The sequence below is a fragment of the Branchiostoma floridae genome, chromosome 8 (genome assembly GCF_000003815.2).
Source record: "Branchiostoma floridae strain S238N-H82 chromosome 8, Bfl_VNyyK, whole genome shotgun sequence".
Lineage (NCBI taxonomy): Eukaryota > Metazoa > Chordata > Leptocardii > Amphioxiformes > Branchiostomatidae > Branchiostoma > Branchiostoma floridae.
This window is the reverse complement of record NC_049986.1, coordinates 10082930-10097474: the sequence shown is the minus strand read 5'-3', so window position 1 is coordinate 10097474 and position 14545 is coordinate 10082930. Positions and strand designations below refer to the sequence as shown.

General features: G+C 41.2%; 1 protein-coding gene across 1 annotated transcript; it reads left to right on the top strand.

Annotated features, from left to right (window-relative positions):
- The first annotated feature begins 513 nt into the window (after positions 1–513).
- Positions 514–14024, top strand: LOC118421202 (cytochrome P450 2U1-like). The gene is made up of 14 exons (XM_035828363.1): positions 514–761; positions 891–1243; positions 2930–3072; positions 3283–3496; positions 4149–4423; positions 4903–5097; positions 5904–6039; positions 6250–6409; positions 10040–10392; positions 10792–10934; positions 11793–12006; positions 12313–12596; positions 13326–13520; positions 13808–14024. Exons 2-14 carry the CDS (start codon positions 895–897, stop codon positions 13952–13954), a joined length of 2808 nt encoding a protein of 935 aa, XP_035684256.1. The 5' UTR covers positions 514–761; positions 891–894; the 3' UTR covers positions 13955–14024.
- The last annotated feature ends 521 nt before the right edge of the window (positions 14025–14545 follow it).

Here is a 14545-nt window from a genome sequence, read left to right as displayed (position 1 = left end):
ATCGATATCAATAATCATTCACATAGATTTAGATAGCTGAACTTTAATATAGTATTTTATACCCATCGAACCCCGACCCCACCCCTCAAACAACGCATCGTACCATTTGAAGCAATCCTCCAGAGCAGTGACCGCGGCAGTGCCCTGGCAGTGTGTTTTCTTTGACAATGTGCCTGACCAAAATACAAACGCCAGAATGTTTATACAACAGTTCAGAAGATACCTGATACTCATGGCGCTATGGTTCTTCATCGTAAGCCCTTGCGTTTCCTTTCACGGCACTTTCAAGCGATGTCAGTGAGGAAAGTTTTTGTTGAAGATTGGGTTTCCTTAGAACAGAGGTTAATTTGATTTTATTTGATTTATTCGGCTGTATAGTCATAAGAGATACAGCCAGGGCTACCCAACTAGCCGGAGGCTATTATCACGGGCTAGCCCTGGTAACAATACAAAATACATTATACAATAGTATACAATATACAACAGTATTAGAGTCGATTCCACATACCTTGGTGTTTATTTTGCAGCATGTAAGGACTTTTTTTAGAAGAATTGTATCACTATTCGGAGGTTAAAAGATCAATGACGTGAAAGCCTGGTACAACAAAGGTATGCGTGACCCCCTTTGGCACCGGAGTCAATCAAGCAGCAAGACGCAACAAAAACCAAGAAAGGATCCCGCCAAAGTGTCTGGGCGTTTCTTCAAGATTTCTAATCTTCCTGTACGTGGTATATACAGCTACACATTTTCTTAAAGCAAGGTGAGATACACTGTATTTCCTAGGAGCTTTTTGGTGAATGTTTCAGAGCCATAGAGTGTAAAAAAAGGCAAATATATGGGCAACAAAATTATAGTAGATACGACCCCTCCCATTTCTTTTCAAACACAGGACAATGTTTTCTGCGTTGTGGCCAGAAATCTCCATCCAGACCATTGCGCTATTTTTCGTCGTTTTCCTGACTCTTCATGTCTTCTTCAAACGACGTAAGAACCTCCCACCGTCACCGAGTGGGAGCTGGCCTGTTGTCGGCCACCTGTTGTCCCTCGGCCGAGCGCCCCACCTGAAGCTTACGGAGTGGAGGAAGCAGTATGGCGACGTGTACACTGTTCGAATGGGGATGGAAGACGTGGTGGTTCTGAACGGCTACCGGGCCATCAAAGAGGCGCTTGTGGACTACAAGGACGCTTTCTCCAACAGGCCAGACGTCTACTTGCTAAATCTGATATCTGGCTTCGGAAAAGGTACATACTAGGTGCTTCTCTCGAATTTTCGCAGTCTTCATAGCCTGCAACTATGTAGAGTTTTGAAACTGATGGTCTTGAACGATTTAGTTAGGTGCTAGCTCGTACAGGAAGAGATGTTTATACTACTATGTTAACCCTATTCAGACCGGTGTGACAGCGATCTCGCCCCCCCGGGGATCTCGCCCCCCCCCCCCGGGGGCGAGATCACTAGCGTTTTCGCCCCCCCCCCCAAGAGCAGCTGGCTACTACATATTACAGGTGCGCTACCTGGTACTATACTGCACCTGGGGAGTAACGTATATGGTGTGTTACCTGGTACCTATATGGCACCTTATTACCGTACCGTAAGATGTCACACCTCGAAAGTCGATACTATATTGTTCGGTGCAAACATGACATTGAAATGAAAAAGACAATTTTTGCAGCTGAGCTGGCATAACGTATAAATCAACACCGTCTATGGTACGGAATACGTCAGCTATATGTTTTCAATTTGTCACAGTGTTTTCTTTCTTGTGCTGGAAACATTTCCAAAGCACTAACAAAAACACAAGTGAATAATAGTTTCTCATTATAAACACTATCTAAGCGCAAGTTGATATAGCTGTTGCTAAATGCTACACAAACACTTGTAAAGTACCTGTCTTAAGAAACACGGGTAAATGCATCAGTTCCTAAATACTAGAAAAAAACAGTCATGTTGGAGGTGAAAATAATAATAAATCTTATTATATCCTTATATATCCCTTGGCCAGGTGCATATACCAAAATGTGCGTTATTCTAATTAATACCTAATATTTGCATAATTAATAAAGACATTACATAGTTCTTTTGTGGTCACTTCATGGTAGAGACTTCATATTGGAGATATATAGGTTGCTTGAGGACAGGTGAATACAATGAAATACATCTTATGTCAAGACTCAGGTATATGCAATAATGGGAATTCAAGGGACCAAACCCTCCTTGTCTGAAACAAGTTCAACTATCTTATTACCATGTAATTACGTTAATATTGATACTATGAATGGAGTTATGTATCAAACTCGTGTACTTATATCATTCTGAAACTGCATTTTGTGATTAATACCAATCAACTTCTAAAATGTCATGTAAACCCGTTTTTTTTTGGGGGGGGGGGCGAAATCGCTAAAGGGGGGCGAGGTAGGGGGGCGAGATCACTAGCCGGGGAGGGCGAGATCGCTAGTGCGGGAAACATTTTTTGAAATCTTTGGCAATTAATATAAATTTCGCGAAAAGTCACCAAATTTGGTGGCTCTAGCGTAAGTTCTGACGTCATGCGATATGAAAGTTTGCGTGGGCCTCAAAAGACCGCCCCCCCCCCCTCAATAGAGTTTCAAAGAACATTCGGGAATGTATATTACTACATGACGATTTTCAAGGAGCCATCACACTGTTACCATAAGGTGTTCGAATATCTTAACTTAATAGTGACCTTCACTTGTAGCAGTGTTAATAAGATGGGTGCCAATAAGATGGGTACCAATTCTCAATGTATTATCCGCGGCACTATGTACTAGTACATCTGTACAATATGGCCCGGCAGCATTGCAAACAATACTTAACAAACAATGATAATCATACCCTTCTGCTCTTCCCTTCAGCCCATGACATACCGCATTTGTAAAATATATATGAATATGATATCATACATCTCACAGACATCGCGATCTCAAAGTTCAACCAAGCCTACAAAGAAAAACGCAAGTTTGCCTACAGTGCGCTGAGAAACCTGGGAATGAGAATGGGACCAGGCAGTATGGAAGAGAACATCAGAGAAGAGGCTCGTCAGCTCTGTATGAAGGTATTTAAATTTCACTTCTGGCACTTCCAAAGGGACAAATAAGGTTTCATAATGTTACAACACAGCACAAAATTAATGACGACCAGGTGATAGTGGTTTGAGTTGTGAGCACATGATCAGTCTTTCTCAATTCCAAATGCACGTCGTACACGGCCTTTGCTGTACATATAGATACAAGCATGACATGAGAATAAAGATAATCTTCCATAGCTGTCCGAGCAAGGGGACGCACATCCACGTGACATCGCCGACAACCTGACTGTGTCAGTCGCCAACATCATCTGCTCCATGGTGTTCGGGAAACGTTACGACTACGATGATGAAAAGTTCCTCGAACTTTCCAAGATCGTCAACAAGGTGGCCGCCCAAGTAGGATCAAGTCAACTAATGGCTGTTTTTCCTTTTCTGCGGTTCATACCGGGAGGTAAGATATTGTTAGCTCAGGTACCATCCAACTTCTACCGGGGCACCTTAAATATTTAGCCTGGTAGTAATCGGATGGTACCCAGGCTATGATATTAGATATGTAACGATGCTTTGTTCATAAATGGTTTTGAGTTTGAGCAATTACGTCAGTATTCATCACAAGTGCTCACCTTACTGATTGTAGAGCGGCAAAGTCTATAGTCGCAAAGCACAGATATGTCCAATATCCACAAAAAGTAGTTACTCAAGCAACTGGATATGGTTTTGGAAACGGTCAGACGCTTCGGATAGAATCCACTATCCTTCGTCAGTGACACTAAAGTGATCTGAAAGAAACAGATCTTTTTTTTACCCTAACTATGAATGAAGAAAATTTTAGATGTCCAATCGGAGACATGTAAGACAATTCAAGCTGAAGACAATTTAGATTTCAACCGCAAACAAAGGTAGGTCCGAAACGTCTGACCGTTTCCAAAACCATATCCAGTTTCTTGAGTAACTACTTTTTGGCGTATCTTACTACCTGGATGTTTAACTTACATCGACGTATATTCAATATCGATGATCTCATTTTGGTCACACAGCTTGTAGTTTTGACGCAGCAATGTTGTTTTCTGCTTGATGTCATATTGAATTTGTTTCCTTTACAGTAAATTCAACAAACAGGATTCTTGTCGAATGCATTGAAGAGACCCACGCATTCCTTCGAGAAGAAATTACACAGCATCGCGAGACCATGGACAACGAGAATCCACGAGACTTCATCGACCTCCTCCTCAACGAATTACAGAAGACCGACTGCTTTACTGAGGAGAATATTGACTGGATAATTCAAGACCTGTTTTTCGCTGGAATCGAGACCACAGTCACCAGCTTGCGATGGGGTCTTCTGTTCATGGTTCTGTGTCCAGAGGAACAACAAAAGGTACCTTAAAGTGCGTAGTACGCATGTACGAGTAATGCATTGTCGTCTAGGCCCTAGTTCTAGTGTTTTACAAAAGTCGAAAGTGTGAGAAGGCATAGGCTTGTTCACGATTCCAATAACGCATTCACAGCAAAATAGACCCTGAGACATTTATATATCATAAGCAAAACACGCGTCTGGACATTTTTATGCAAATCAAGACAACGGTCGCTTTTGACATACATTTGTATTACCCGTCCCACAATTCCTGTCGCTGCGCATGCGTATTCGGAATGGCGAGGAAGCTGGTCGTACAATAGTCAAAGGATCTTCAAGTTCTAAAATTTAAGCTATAACACAATTCATAAGTCACATATACGGACTTAGAACTCCAGATAGCTTATTTGAAGTATAAACGTCTACTTTGACCTAAAGTAATGGATACTGTTATTGTAACTGCAGTAAGCGTTGTTGATTCATATGAGAAAAATCTGTAACAGGTCCAAGCTGAGCTGGACAGTATCCTGAGAACAGACCATGACGTGCCCACCCTGGCTCACAGGTCCCAGCTCCCGTATACCGAGGCTACTATCATGGAAATCCAGCGCATCAGGGCCATCCTTCCTCTCGGTGTTCCTCGCGCCCCTAACGAGGACACGACTTTTCGAGGCTATGACATCCCAGCGGGAACGCAGGTGAGAGATTTATTAAGAGCCTACACTGTCCTCTATACAATGATGCAAGACTTGATATGTTGTCATCTTTAACCACTATGTTCATGCAGGGTATCTTACCATTTGACCCAAGACACACCACTGAAAATATTTTATGTTCAACCTTACTCAGGGGAAACCCAGTACTATCTACCATTCAGAACTGTCATTTATTTGATGTTGTATTTAAGTTCATCAAACAGACAGATCATTTTAGCTGAACCTTATTTGATTATTTCTAAGTTTGTTTATCAGCCATATGTCACTCTGTTGTTTGATTCCTTGTTTATTTTCATGTAGTTATGTCTTGTGTTCAATAGACAGGTTGTTTAAGTTGATTTATAACCTTATTTGATTACTTCTAAGTTTTTATGCCAGCTACACGTCACTTTGTTATTTGATTCCTTGTTGTTTTATTTCATGTCGTTATCATTATCTCTTGCCTTTGTTATTTAGCGTTTTGTAGTCCTGTATGTGTGTCCTTATTTTGTTTATGTACATGAGGAGAAGACCTCGATAAGCAGGGTCTGCTTTCCGTCTCATCCTCTTTAAAGAAATGTGAATAAAAAAAATTAAAAAAAAAAATCTTTGGGATCGTTCATGAGACGTAGTTAGCTAGGTATATATGAGGATTTTACGTTTCAATCGGGTGATTTATATGTCAAAAAGCTCTTTATTTTGACTAGAATCGCAAAATGATATTTCTATAGCCACTCGCCACGTGGTATTGCAATTGATACTAAAACTTAAAAATTCTTTTACTGCAGTCTATTCGTTTTAATTTGAAGGTTCTTCCCAACCTGTGGTCAGCTCATATGGACCCAGAATACTGGTCGGACCCAGAGAAGTTTGACCCCCGTAGGTTCCTGGACTCTGACGGCAAGGTGGCTACCAGGCCGGAATCCTACATGCCCTTTTCTACCGGTGAGTTTTTAAACAAGATGACATAAAAACACTCAAAGTATGTTTTGGAACCTTAAACTATAAACTGATGTCATCCACACTGATCACGAAAAGCACTAGAAGTGTGTTTAAGCACCTTAAACTATTAAGTCATAAACCAGTCATTCGTGTCATCAAAAACGATTTTCTTGCAATGTTCTTTTAATTTTTTCTCGTTATCCTATTCTACAGGTCGCCGTGTCTGCCTTGGTGAGCAGCTGGCTAAGATGGAGCTCTTTCTGATCTTCTCTTCCCTCCTGAAGCACTTCACCTTCAAGTTGCCAGAGGGCGCCGCTGCACCTTCGACAGATGGCTGCATGACAATAACTTTGGTCCCACCAACAATCAATATGTGCATTAATCGGCGCTAGTATGTCCGTTTTAAAGCAAATTGTGACAAGGATTGATGATGCACATGTTAACATGTACAGAATAAGTGTATAACCCTTTTATAATTATGTTATGACCTTTGACGTATGCTTTCACATATGCGGACTATATAATGGAATTTATCATAACTTTTCTGATTGAGCATGCAGTGCATATTTTTCTCTTCGCCAATGGCGATAGAGTATGATTTTGCCGACTTGGGTCTGTATGTAGGTCAACAACATATAAGTCGAGAAATTGTGGATGGAACTTTTTGATTTTTTGCAGGTGTGTAGCGGTTGTCAAAAGGCATGCCTATTTCGAAAACGGTTTACCTGGCGTTTTCCTACGGTACAGCAGTGAGCTTTGTATTTTTTCGGGGTTTGTTTCCGGAAGCATAAGTCAAAATGCAGCTGGGCGATTTCCACGATATTTAGCAGGTGTGTAGCGGTTGTGGAAAGGATTGTCATGTGCGAGAATGGTTTAGCTAGCTTTTACCTATGGTGCTGTAGCTGGCTTTGTATGTAAGTGCGTTTGTCTGTATGCAAGATAACTCGAGATGTTCTTGATGGATGCTAATGATATTTCGTTGATAGGTAGGGGACACAGAAAGGAAGGTCAAGTTCGATAATGGGCTTCCTGGCAACTTGTTTTGGTACTGCAAGTGAGCGTCAAAGTTTGCGCCTAAATTTTCCAGAAGTGCCAGGTTCATGAATTTTAAGTGGTGGGTAGCTGTTGGGACTAGGAGTAAATGGTGTAATTTTGGGCCCCCTAGTAGCTTGTTTGGAACTGCAGTGGGTCTTATAGTTTGTAACTTTTTAGATGTATAACTCCTGAGGGGATTGATGGATATTCTTTGTTTTTGGTATGTAGGTACTTTGGGTGATTATCAACATAATGAGATGCTAATTATATAAATCACTATGTATTAAATATAATTACTTAGGGAAACTATAATGGTTGCAATATACTTGTGACGGAGTTACCTGAAAGGACTTGAATCGGCCCATAGATGTCTAAAAATAGAGAAGAATTAGGTCAAGAGAGCCAGTGGAAGCAGAGAATCCCTGGCGTTGTCTTGGAAGCATGAAATTCTGATTGACCAGGGATGATATGTCTTGAAAGCATGAAATTCTGATTGACCAGGGATCATACAAGGTCATCTGTGTACTATTCGACCAGGCCGTAGTCTGGTGAGACTACTGATTTTAACAAAACACTATGAAAGTTGCGCTGGAAAATATCACAACATATGTACATAATTTCATTGTCATCAGTTCGCTGAGACGGTTATGTTTTTGGTAGCATTTGTCGTTTGTCGGTTTCTGAGGAACACACGTTCATGCAGTCATTTGCTATTGGGGTAGGTACTATTTAGTAAATTACTAAATTATTATATAATATATGTATTATACATGAATAAGACGTTACAGTCTTGATAAAGGCATGATTATTTGGCAAAGAGAATGTGTTTGTCGAACTCTAGTTATTACTCATTTAGGACATTGTAGATATTGATTGTGAAATTTACGTTTACATTTAAAGTAGATGAACTATGATATTCACATGTTGGAGTTACAAATACATAATATCATGTTTTTTGTGTGAAAAATGTGTTGCAACCCACTTGATAGGAAGTGGACCCAGGACTGCAGTTGTAGAAAACTTATTGGATAGTTGTAAAAGTGATACCAATATGGAAGCTACGCGTATGAGTGCCAGTCTACCACACTAGTGTCACTTATACCACACCAGTACATGTCTTGAATACAGGAATGAATGCCTTGTTGGCGCTGATACCATGCTTTGTCCCTCTAATTCTTGTTACAACATCCATCACAACTTTATGGTGCCTATTTTCTAAAATAGCCATCCTGTTTTTTTTCACCCATCTTGTTTTTTTTTCGCCCTATCGCACTATTTTTGCAGTCCGCAGAGGATGTCATCCATAAAATTTACTTGCTGTGGCCTTACTAGCACGTACAAAATGTATGTATAGCATGTTGCAATGTAAGTATTCAACATGTTGAGACGTAAATGTGTTTAGTATTTCGCAAGTATTCCCACGGTTTTGTGCAAGGACATATAGTCATCTTAAAAAAATCGTCAGGCTACTATATACATATATTATATGTACATAGTAACCTGACGAATGGTGAATAAATTGTCACCGGGTCCTTGCGATGGTTGCACAATACACTTCTCACTTATAACAACATGAAACACTTCACCTTCAAGTTACCAGAGGGCGTCGCTGCACCGGAGGTCTATGACTGCATGGGTTGCTAGGGTGGTCCATTAAAGACGTATTGTGAAGGTTATCGACAATACACATGTATAAAACGGTGTAAGAAATTTCTACATATTACATTTGACGCTTTGACATATATATACTGTTGAACGGAATCAGAAAATATATTCTGTTTGATCATACCGCGCCTTGTTAGTCTAATGTTAAGACCCTCAAACCACCGTATGGGGTCAAAACTGACCCCAGGCGTATATAGATAATTATGTACCATTGTGACATTTCTGGTCGAAAACAAAATTCCTCCTATGAGTTTGTTTGTATATATATCTTATAAATATAAAACTTCTCATACGTTTTTACTGAGATTGGCTCATCGTTAATTAAGTTATTCTAGAAAGTTTATGTATGGTCCAGTGGGTTCAAAACTGACCCCAGCAAAATGTGCAGTTTTTTAAAACAAACTTTTGGGACCCACACCTAAACTTATTGTATGATCACAAAATTTTCAGACAATGATGTACTTGTAAACAACAATTACGGTAAAAACTTGTGTCGTTATCGTGTTATATGACGACATTATGAAGACTTTTTAAGAACAATTGTATCACTATTCCGAGGTCAAAAGATCAAGTACGTGAAACCTGGTACATGGGGGGATAAAGACGCTACAGGAATCAAGCAATGATCTCTCCGCCAAGCTGCCTGGGCGTTTTTTAAGATTCCTCATATTCCTGCACGTGTATCACAGTTACACATTGGTGAGATAGATTTATGTTTCGTAAGAGCTTTTGGTGAATGTTTCAGAACCATAAGTCAGTACGGTAGGGAAAATGATTGAACAAATGAAGTGCATGAGAATGTGGGGGAAAAGGTTTCTAAAGAATACAATTAAGCTATATACCGTGGTGTTTATGTTGAGGTAGGTTTATATAATTTCAAGTTGACATGTCGTATCGAGTTCTTAACTGACATCTTTAAACGTCAAGGCTTTTTGGAGATCTTGGGTAGACTTTTGACAGCCATTGTGTGATCATTCCGAGGTTAAAGTTCAAAGACGTAAACCCTGGTACGACCGATGCACGTGTACCCTTTGGAACCGGAGTCAACCAAGCAGCAAAGACGAGGCGAAAAACAAAGGTCAATCACTCGATCCACGACGCTGCCCGGACGTTTCTTCAAGACACCTTATCTTTCTGTACATGTAACACAGCTACAGATGCTATAATGGCAAGGTGAGGTAAACTTTTCATTGATCATTTAAGAGCTTCTTGTGAATGTGTTAAAACCATAGTGTGTGAAAAAAAGGCAACAATTATAGTTATTAACTGTAGTACACCCCCTCCCACTTGTTTTCGAACACAGGACAATGTTGGCTGCGTTGTTGTCAGAAGTCTCCATACGCACCATCGCGGTATTTTTGGTCGTTTCCTTCACTCTTCTGGTCTTCTTCAAACGACGTAAGAACCTCCCACCGTCACCGAGTGGGAGCTGGCCTGTTGTCGGCCACCTGTTGTCCCTCGGCCGAGCGCCCCACCTGAAGCTTACGGAGTGGAGGAAGCAGTATGGCGACGTGTACACTGTTCGAATGGGGATGGAAGACGTGGTGGTTCTGAACGGCTACCGAGCCATCAAAGAGGCGCTTGTGGACTACAAGGATGCTTTCTCCAGCAGGCCAAACGTCTATATGCTGAATCTAGTATCTGGCTTTGGAAAAGGTATGCTTGTGGGTTTCTCTTCAATTTTCGCGTTCACTATACCATAGGTTGCAAGAAGGCACCAATAGTATCGGGGGGCAAGTGCTGCAAAATGACACATATAAAGAGACATATTTTTCTTTTCTCACACATACACAATTGTTGATAAAATGTCGCACACAAAAAAGATATGTGAATAATATTTGAAACATCCGTAAGAGAAAAATTGTAATTTTTCAAAATCAATAAGGGAGAGAAAATCATAGTCATAAAACCTCTCTACGTGTGAGACGTTTTCTTAACTCCTGTGAGGGAGAAATGGCTCCTTCTATATGTGTGATTTTGCACACTTTGTCCTCGCATAACGACATACTACCCATGACTCTTTTGTTTGTTCGAATTCTCTCTAATATATCTCAGGCATAGGGCTCACAAAATTCGACCACGTCTACAAAGAAAAACGCAAGTTTGCCTACAGTGCGCTGAGAAACCTGGGAATGAGAATGGGACCAGGCAGTATGGAAGAAAACATCAGAGAAGAGGCTCGTCAGCTCTGTCTGAAGGTATTTTTGCGGATATTCTCATTTTAGAGGTATTTTATGCAATACTCAAGCTTAAATAACGTAACAACACGACACAAATAAAGACGATCAGGTGACTGGGTGAATACATAAGTCTCATTTCCAAACATTAACAATGGCTGAGTTTTATACACGCGATTTAGAGTCAACCCTGAGTAGTGTAAAATGCCAGAGTGTGGCATTGCGCATTAACAAAGAACAAACAAATTCTACTTTTACAATTTACAATGAAACAATCTCCTACTTGAAACAAAACAGCTACCACATTATCATCCTTCAAAGCCAAAACCTGGTTCTCCCTCGGAGATCCATTCTCTGTTGCTTAATGTCAGAACCTGTACTACCTCATGATATGTGACTTTTAGCATGTACACACAGATAGTATACATGTAATATATGATGTAAATTTGTAACCATTATTGTTTCTAAACTAATGTTAATGATTTATATAATATGTAACATGTACTTTTCCTCTCGGGGTAAGTCCTTGGCAATAGCCCATGGCTAGTTGGGCAACCCTGGCTGTTGGTTAACAACTGTACAAATAAATAAATAAATACAATTTACAATTTTTCTATATAATATTAATAGTTTCAAAATTATGGCCAGGATTAATCACAGCCGTTGGCGAGTCAGAGTCTGTCCCTTTTGTTGTTTTTGGGGAAGGTCACCAGCCAATCACGTTGCCTTTTGACCACAGGCAGCGACGTGATTGGCTGGGAATGATCTAACTAAGTGAGACGATAGAACGCAGGCTACACTGGGTCTGGGTTTTACATAGATACCAGCGGATTTATCAGAGGATTGATAATCTGACCCATGTAGTTTGTACTTTGATAGATGTCAGAACAAGGGGACGCACAGGCACGCGACATCGCCGACAACCTGACTGTGTCAGTCGCCAACATCATCTGCTCCATGGTGTTCGGGAAACGCTACGACTACGATGATGTGAAGTTTGTGGAACTGACCAAGATTGTAAACAAGCTACACGCCCAACTGAAATCCAGTCAGCTAATGACTGTGTTTCCCTTTCTGCGATTCATACCGGGAGGTAGGATAGTATTTGTGTAATGATGTTCTGTTCATGAATTTCTTTCACTTTGAGTACTTAATTAAAAGCAAATGTTTGTTCGGATCAAGCAATATCACGTTACAAAAGATCGATTTTGTTCATTTTTGAATGGTTCAGATACTCTCCTGGATGGTTTGCCCCAACACAAACTAGGGGTGTTATCCAGTAACTGAACAAGAACAAGAGTGTTCAAAACTCAGAGATACGAACTATATACAGCACTGACTTTTTTTAATTTGAACAGTTATTAACTGCACGATATCATATCGAATTGCTTTCTCACAGTAAATTCAACAAACAGAATTCTTTTCGAATACCTTAACGAGGTCCACACATTCATTCGACAAGAAATTACCAAGCATCGCGAGACCTTGGACAACAAGAATCCACGAGACTTCATCGACCTACTCCTCAACGAGCTACAGACCCAAGAGCATACCGACTGCTTTACAGAAGAGAACATTGTGTGGATAGTTCAAGGCCTGTTTCTTGCTGGAGTCGAGACCACGGCCAACTCCTTGCGATGGGGTCTTCTCTACATGGTTCTGTGTCCAGAGGAGCAGCACAAGGTACGTCACAGTGCTGAGTGCGCACGTGCTAGTGATCGTTTTTGGTCTAGTTAACAGTTCCTCGATGTGTACGCATGTCCTGTTCCCGTATATAGAGAGCTGCATTCGGTTCAGTGACATTATCATTTCAAACCAGATCTAGTTACTATCAATTTTCTTCCAACAGTGACTGTTTTAATGTAGAGTACGTACCTCCAAATGTTCGATGTCAGACAGCACATCTTGGTCTGAGAATGGCCTAGTTTCAATCATCTGCCCCCAATCCCAATCCCAGCCCCACCCCCCGCCTCTTTGCAGAGAAGGGGTACGTAGAACTTGGGGATCTTCCAACCCTCATTTAGAGGTACGTACTCTACCTTTAAAAAAGTCACTGTTGGAAAAAAATTGATAGTAACTGTATACATACTTGAATGATGAACCTTTCAACGAAACCAGATCTAATGTTACACAAATTGTTACAAGAGGGAATGAGCTCGTTCACCAATGTTGCGAATGCGCATGTACCGCGACAGGAATGGTGGGTATTGTGTCATAAACGTGAAGGCCTCTGAGACATCAGTAAAATACGTCGGGACATTGTTATGCAAATGAAGCCAGTTGTCGAGACAACAACTGATAACAAGTCAGGGGATTTCACTTTTGGCACAATTCAACGAACTCCCGTGGAATTAAATATGTAGACACTGAAATGAAACATGTTGATTAATATGAGAAAAAAATCTGTAACAGGTTCAAGCTGAGCTGGACAGTGTCCTGGGAGCAGACCATGACGTGCCCACCCTGGCCCACAGGTCCCAGCTCCCGTATACCGAGGCTACTATCATGGAGATCCAGCGAATCAGGGCCATCCTTCCCCTTAATCTTCCTCACGCCACGAACGAGGACACGACTTTCCGAGGCTATGATATCCCAGCAGGAACGCAGGTGAGAGATTTGAAAATCGTTGATAGATCTTCGTTGTGGATCGCTCAACTTTGCCCTACACCATAATGCATCACTATCATACACGCACACTTGGATATGAGGGGGTGTTTATGGGTCGTAGATATATATGATGAAGATGTGAGGATGTTTTGTGTTTCTATCAATTAATCATAAACAAATCAACTTTTTATGCATAAAGTGCAAAATAATGTTTCCACAGTCGTACCATTACGACTCAGACACCGGAAGTGATAACTAAATATGTTTACGCTCAATTCACTTTAAAGGTTCTTCCCAACCTGTGGTCAGCTAACATGGACCCGGAATTCTGGCCAGACCCAGAGAAGTTTGACCCCCGTAGGTTCCTGGACTCTGACGGCAAGGTGGTTACCAGGCAGGAATCCTTCCTCCCTTTTTCTGCTGGTGAGTTTTGATACCCGAACAAAACCACTAGATGTATGTTTTAGAGCCACTATGTTATAAACCAGTAATTGGTGTCATCAAAAACGTTTTGTCTTTTTTAAATTTCATTTTGTCTCATTATCCTATTCTACAGGCCGCCGTGTCTGCATCGGTGAGCAGCTGGCTAAGATGGAGCTCTTTCTACTCTTTTCTTCCCTCTTGAAGCACTTCACCTTCAAGTTGCCAGAGGGCGCCGCTGCACCTTCGACCGATGGCAGCCTGGGAATAACCTTGGTTCCACCTGGAGTGAACATTTGCATTACTAAACGCTAGGGATGCATATGTCTACGCAATTTGTGTTCTAAAACAAATTGTGATATTTGCTCACAATACACGCCTGTCACAATTCCTGTATTCAAAAAGGTGACTGATAGTCCAGTCGATTGGTGCAAAAATTGTTCGAATTATGATAAAAGCATGAAACTTGCACCCCCGTTAAACTCCAGCTCCGGCCCGCACGGTCCAGCTCTTGCCCACACGGTCCAGCTCCGGCCCGCACGTCCCAGTTCCGGCCCACACGTCCCAGCTCCGGCCCGCACGGTCCAGCTCCAGCCCGCACAGTC

What these genes read in the sequence shown, in the direction of transcription:
- LOC118421202 (XM_035828363.1), top strand. Translation starts at nt 895, where the DNA reads ATGTTTTCTGCGTTGTGGCCAGAAATCTCCATCCAGACCATTGCGCTA. An exon ending in GATATCTGGCTTCGGAAAAG is followed by an intron (nt 1,244 to 2,929) that starts GTACATACTAGG and finishes TACATCTCACAG; the next exon opens with ACATCGCGATCTCAAAGTTC. An exon ending in GTCCAGAGGAACAACAAAAG is followed by an intron (nt 4,424 to 4,902) that starts GTACCTTAAAGT and finishes AATCTGTAACAG; the next exon opens with GTCCAAGCTGAGCTGGACAG.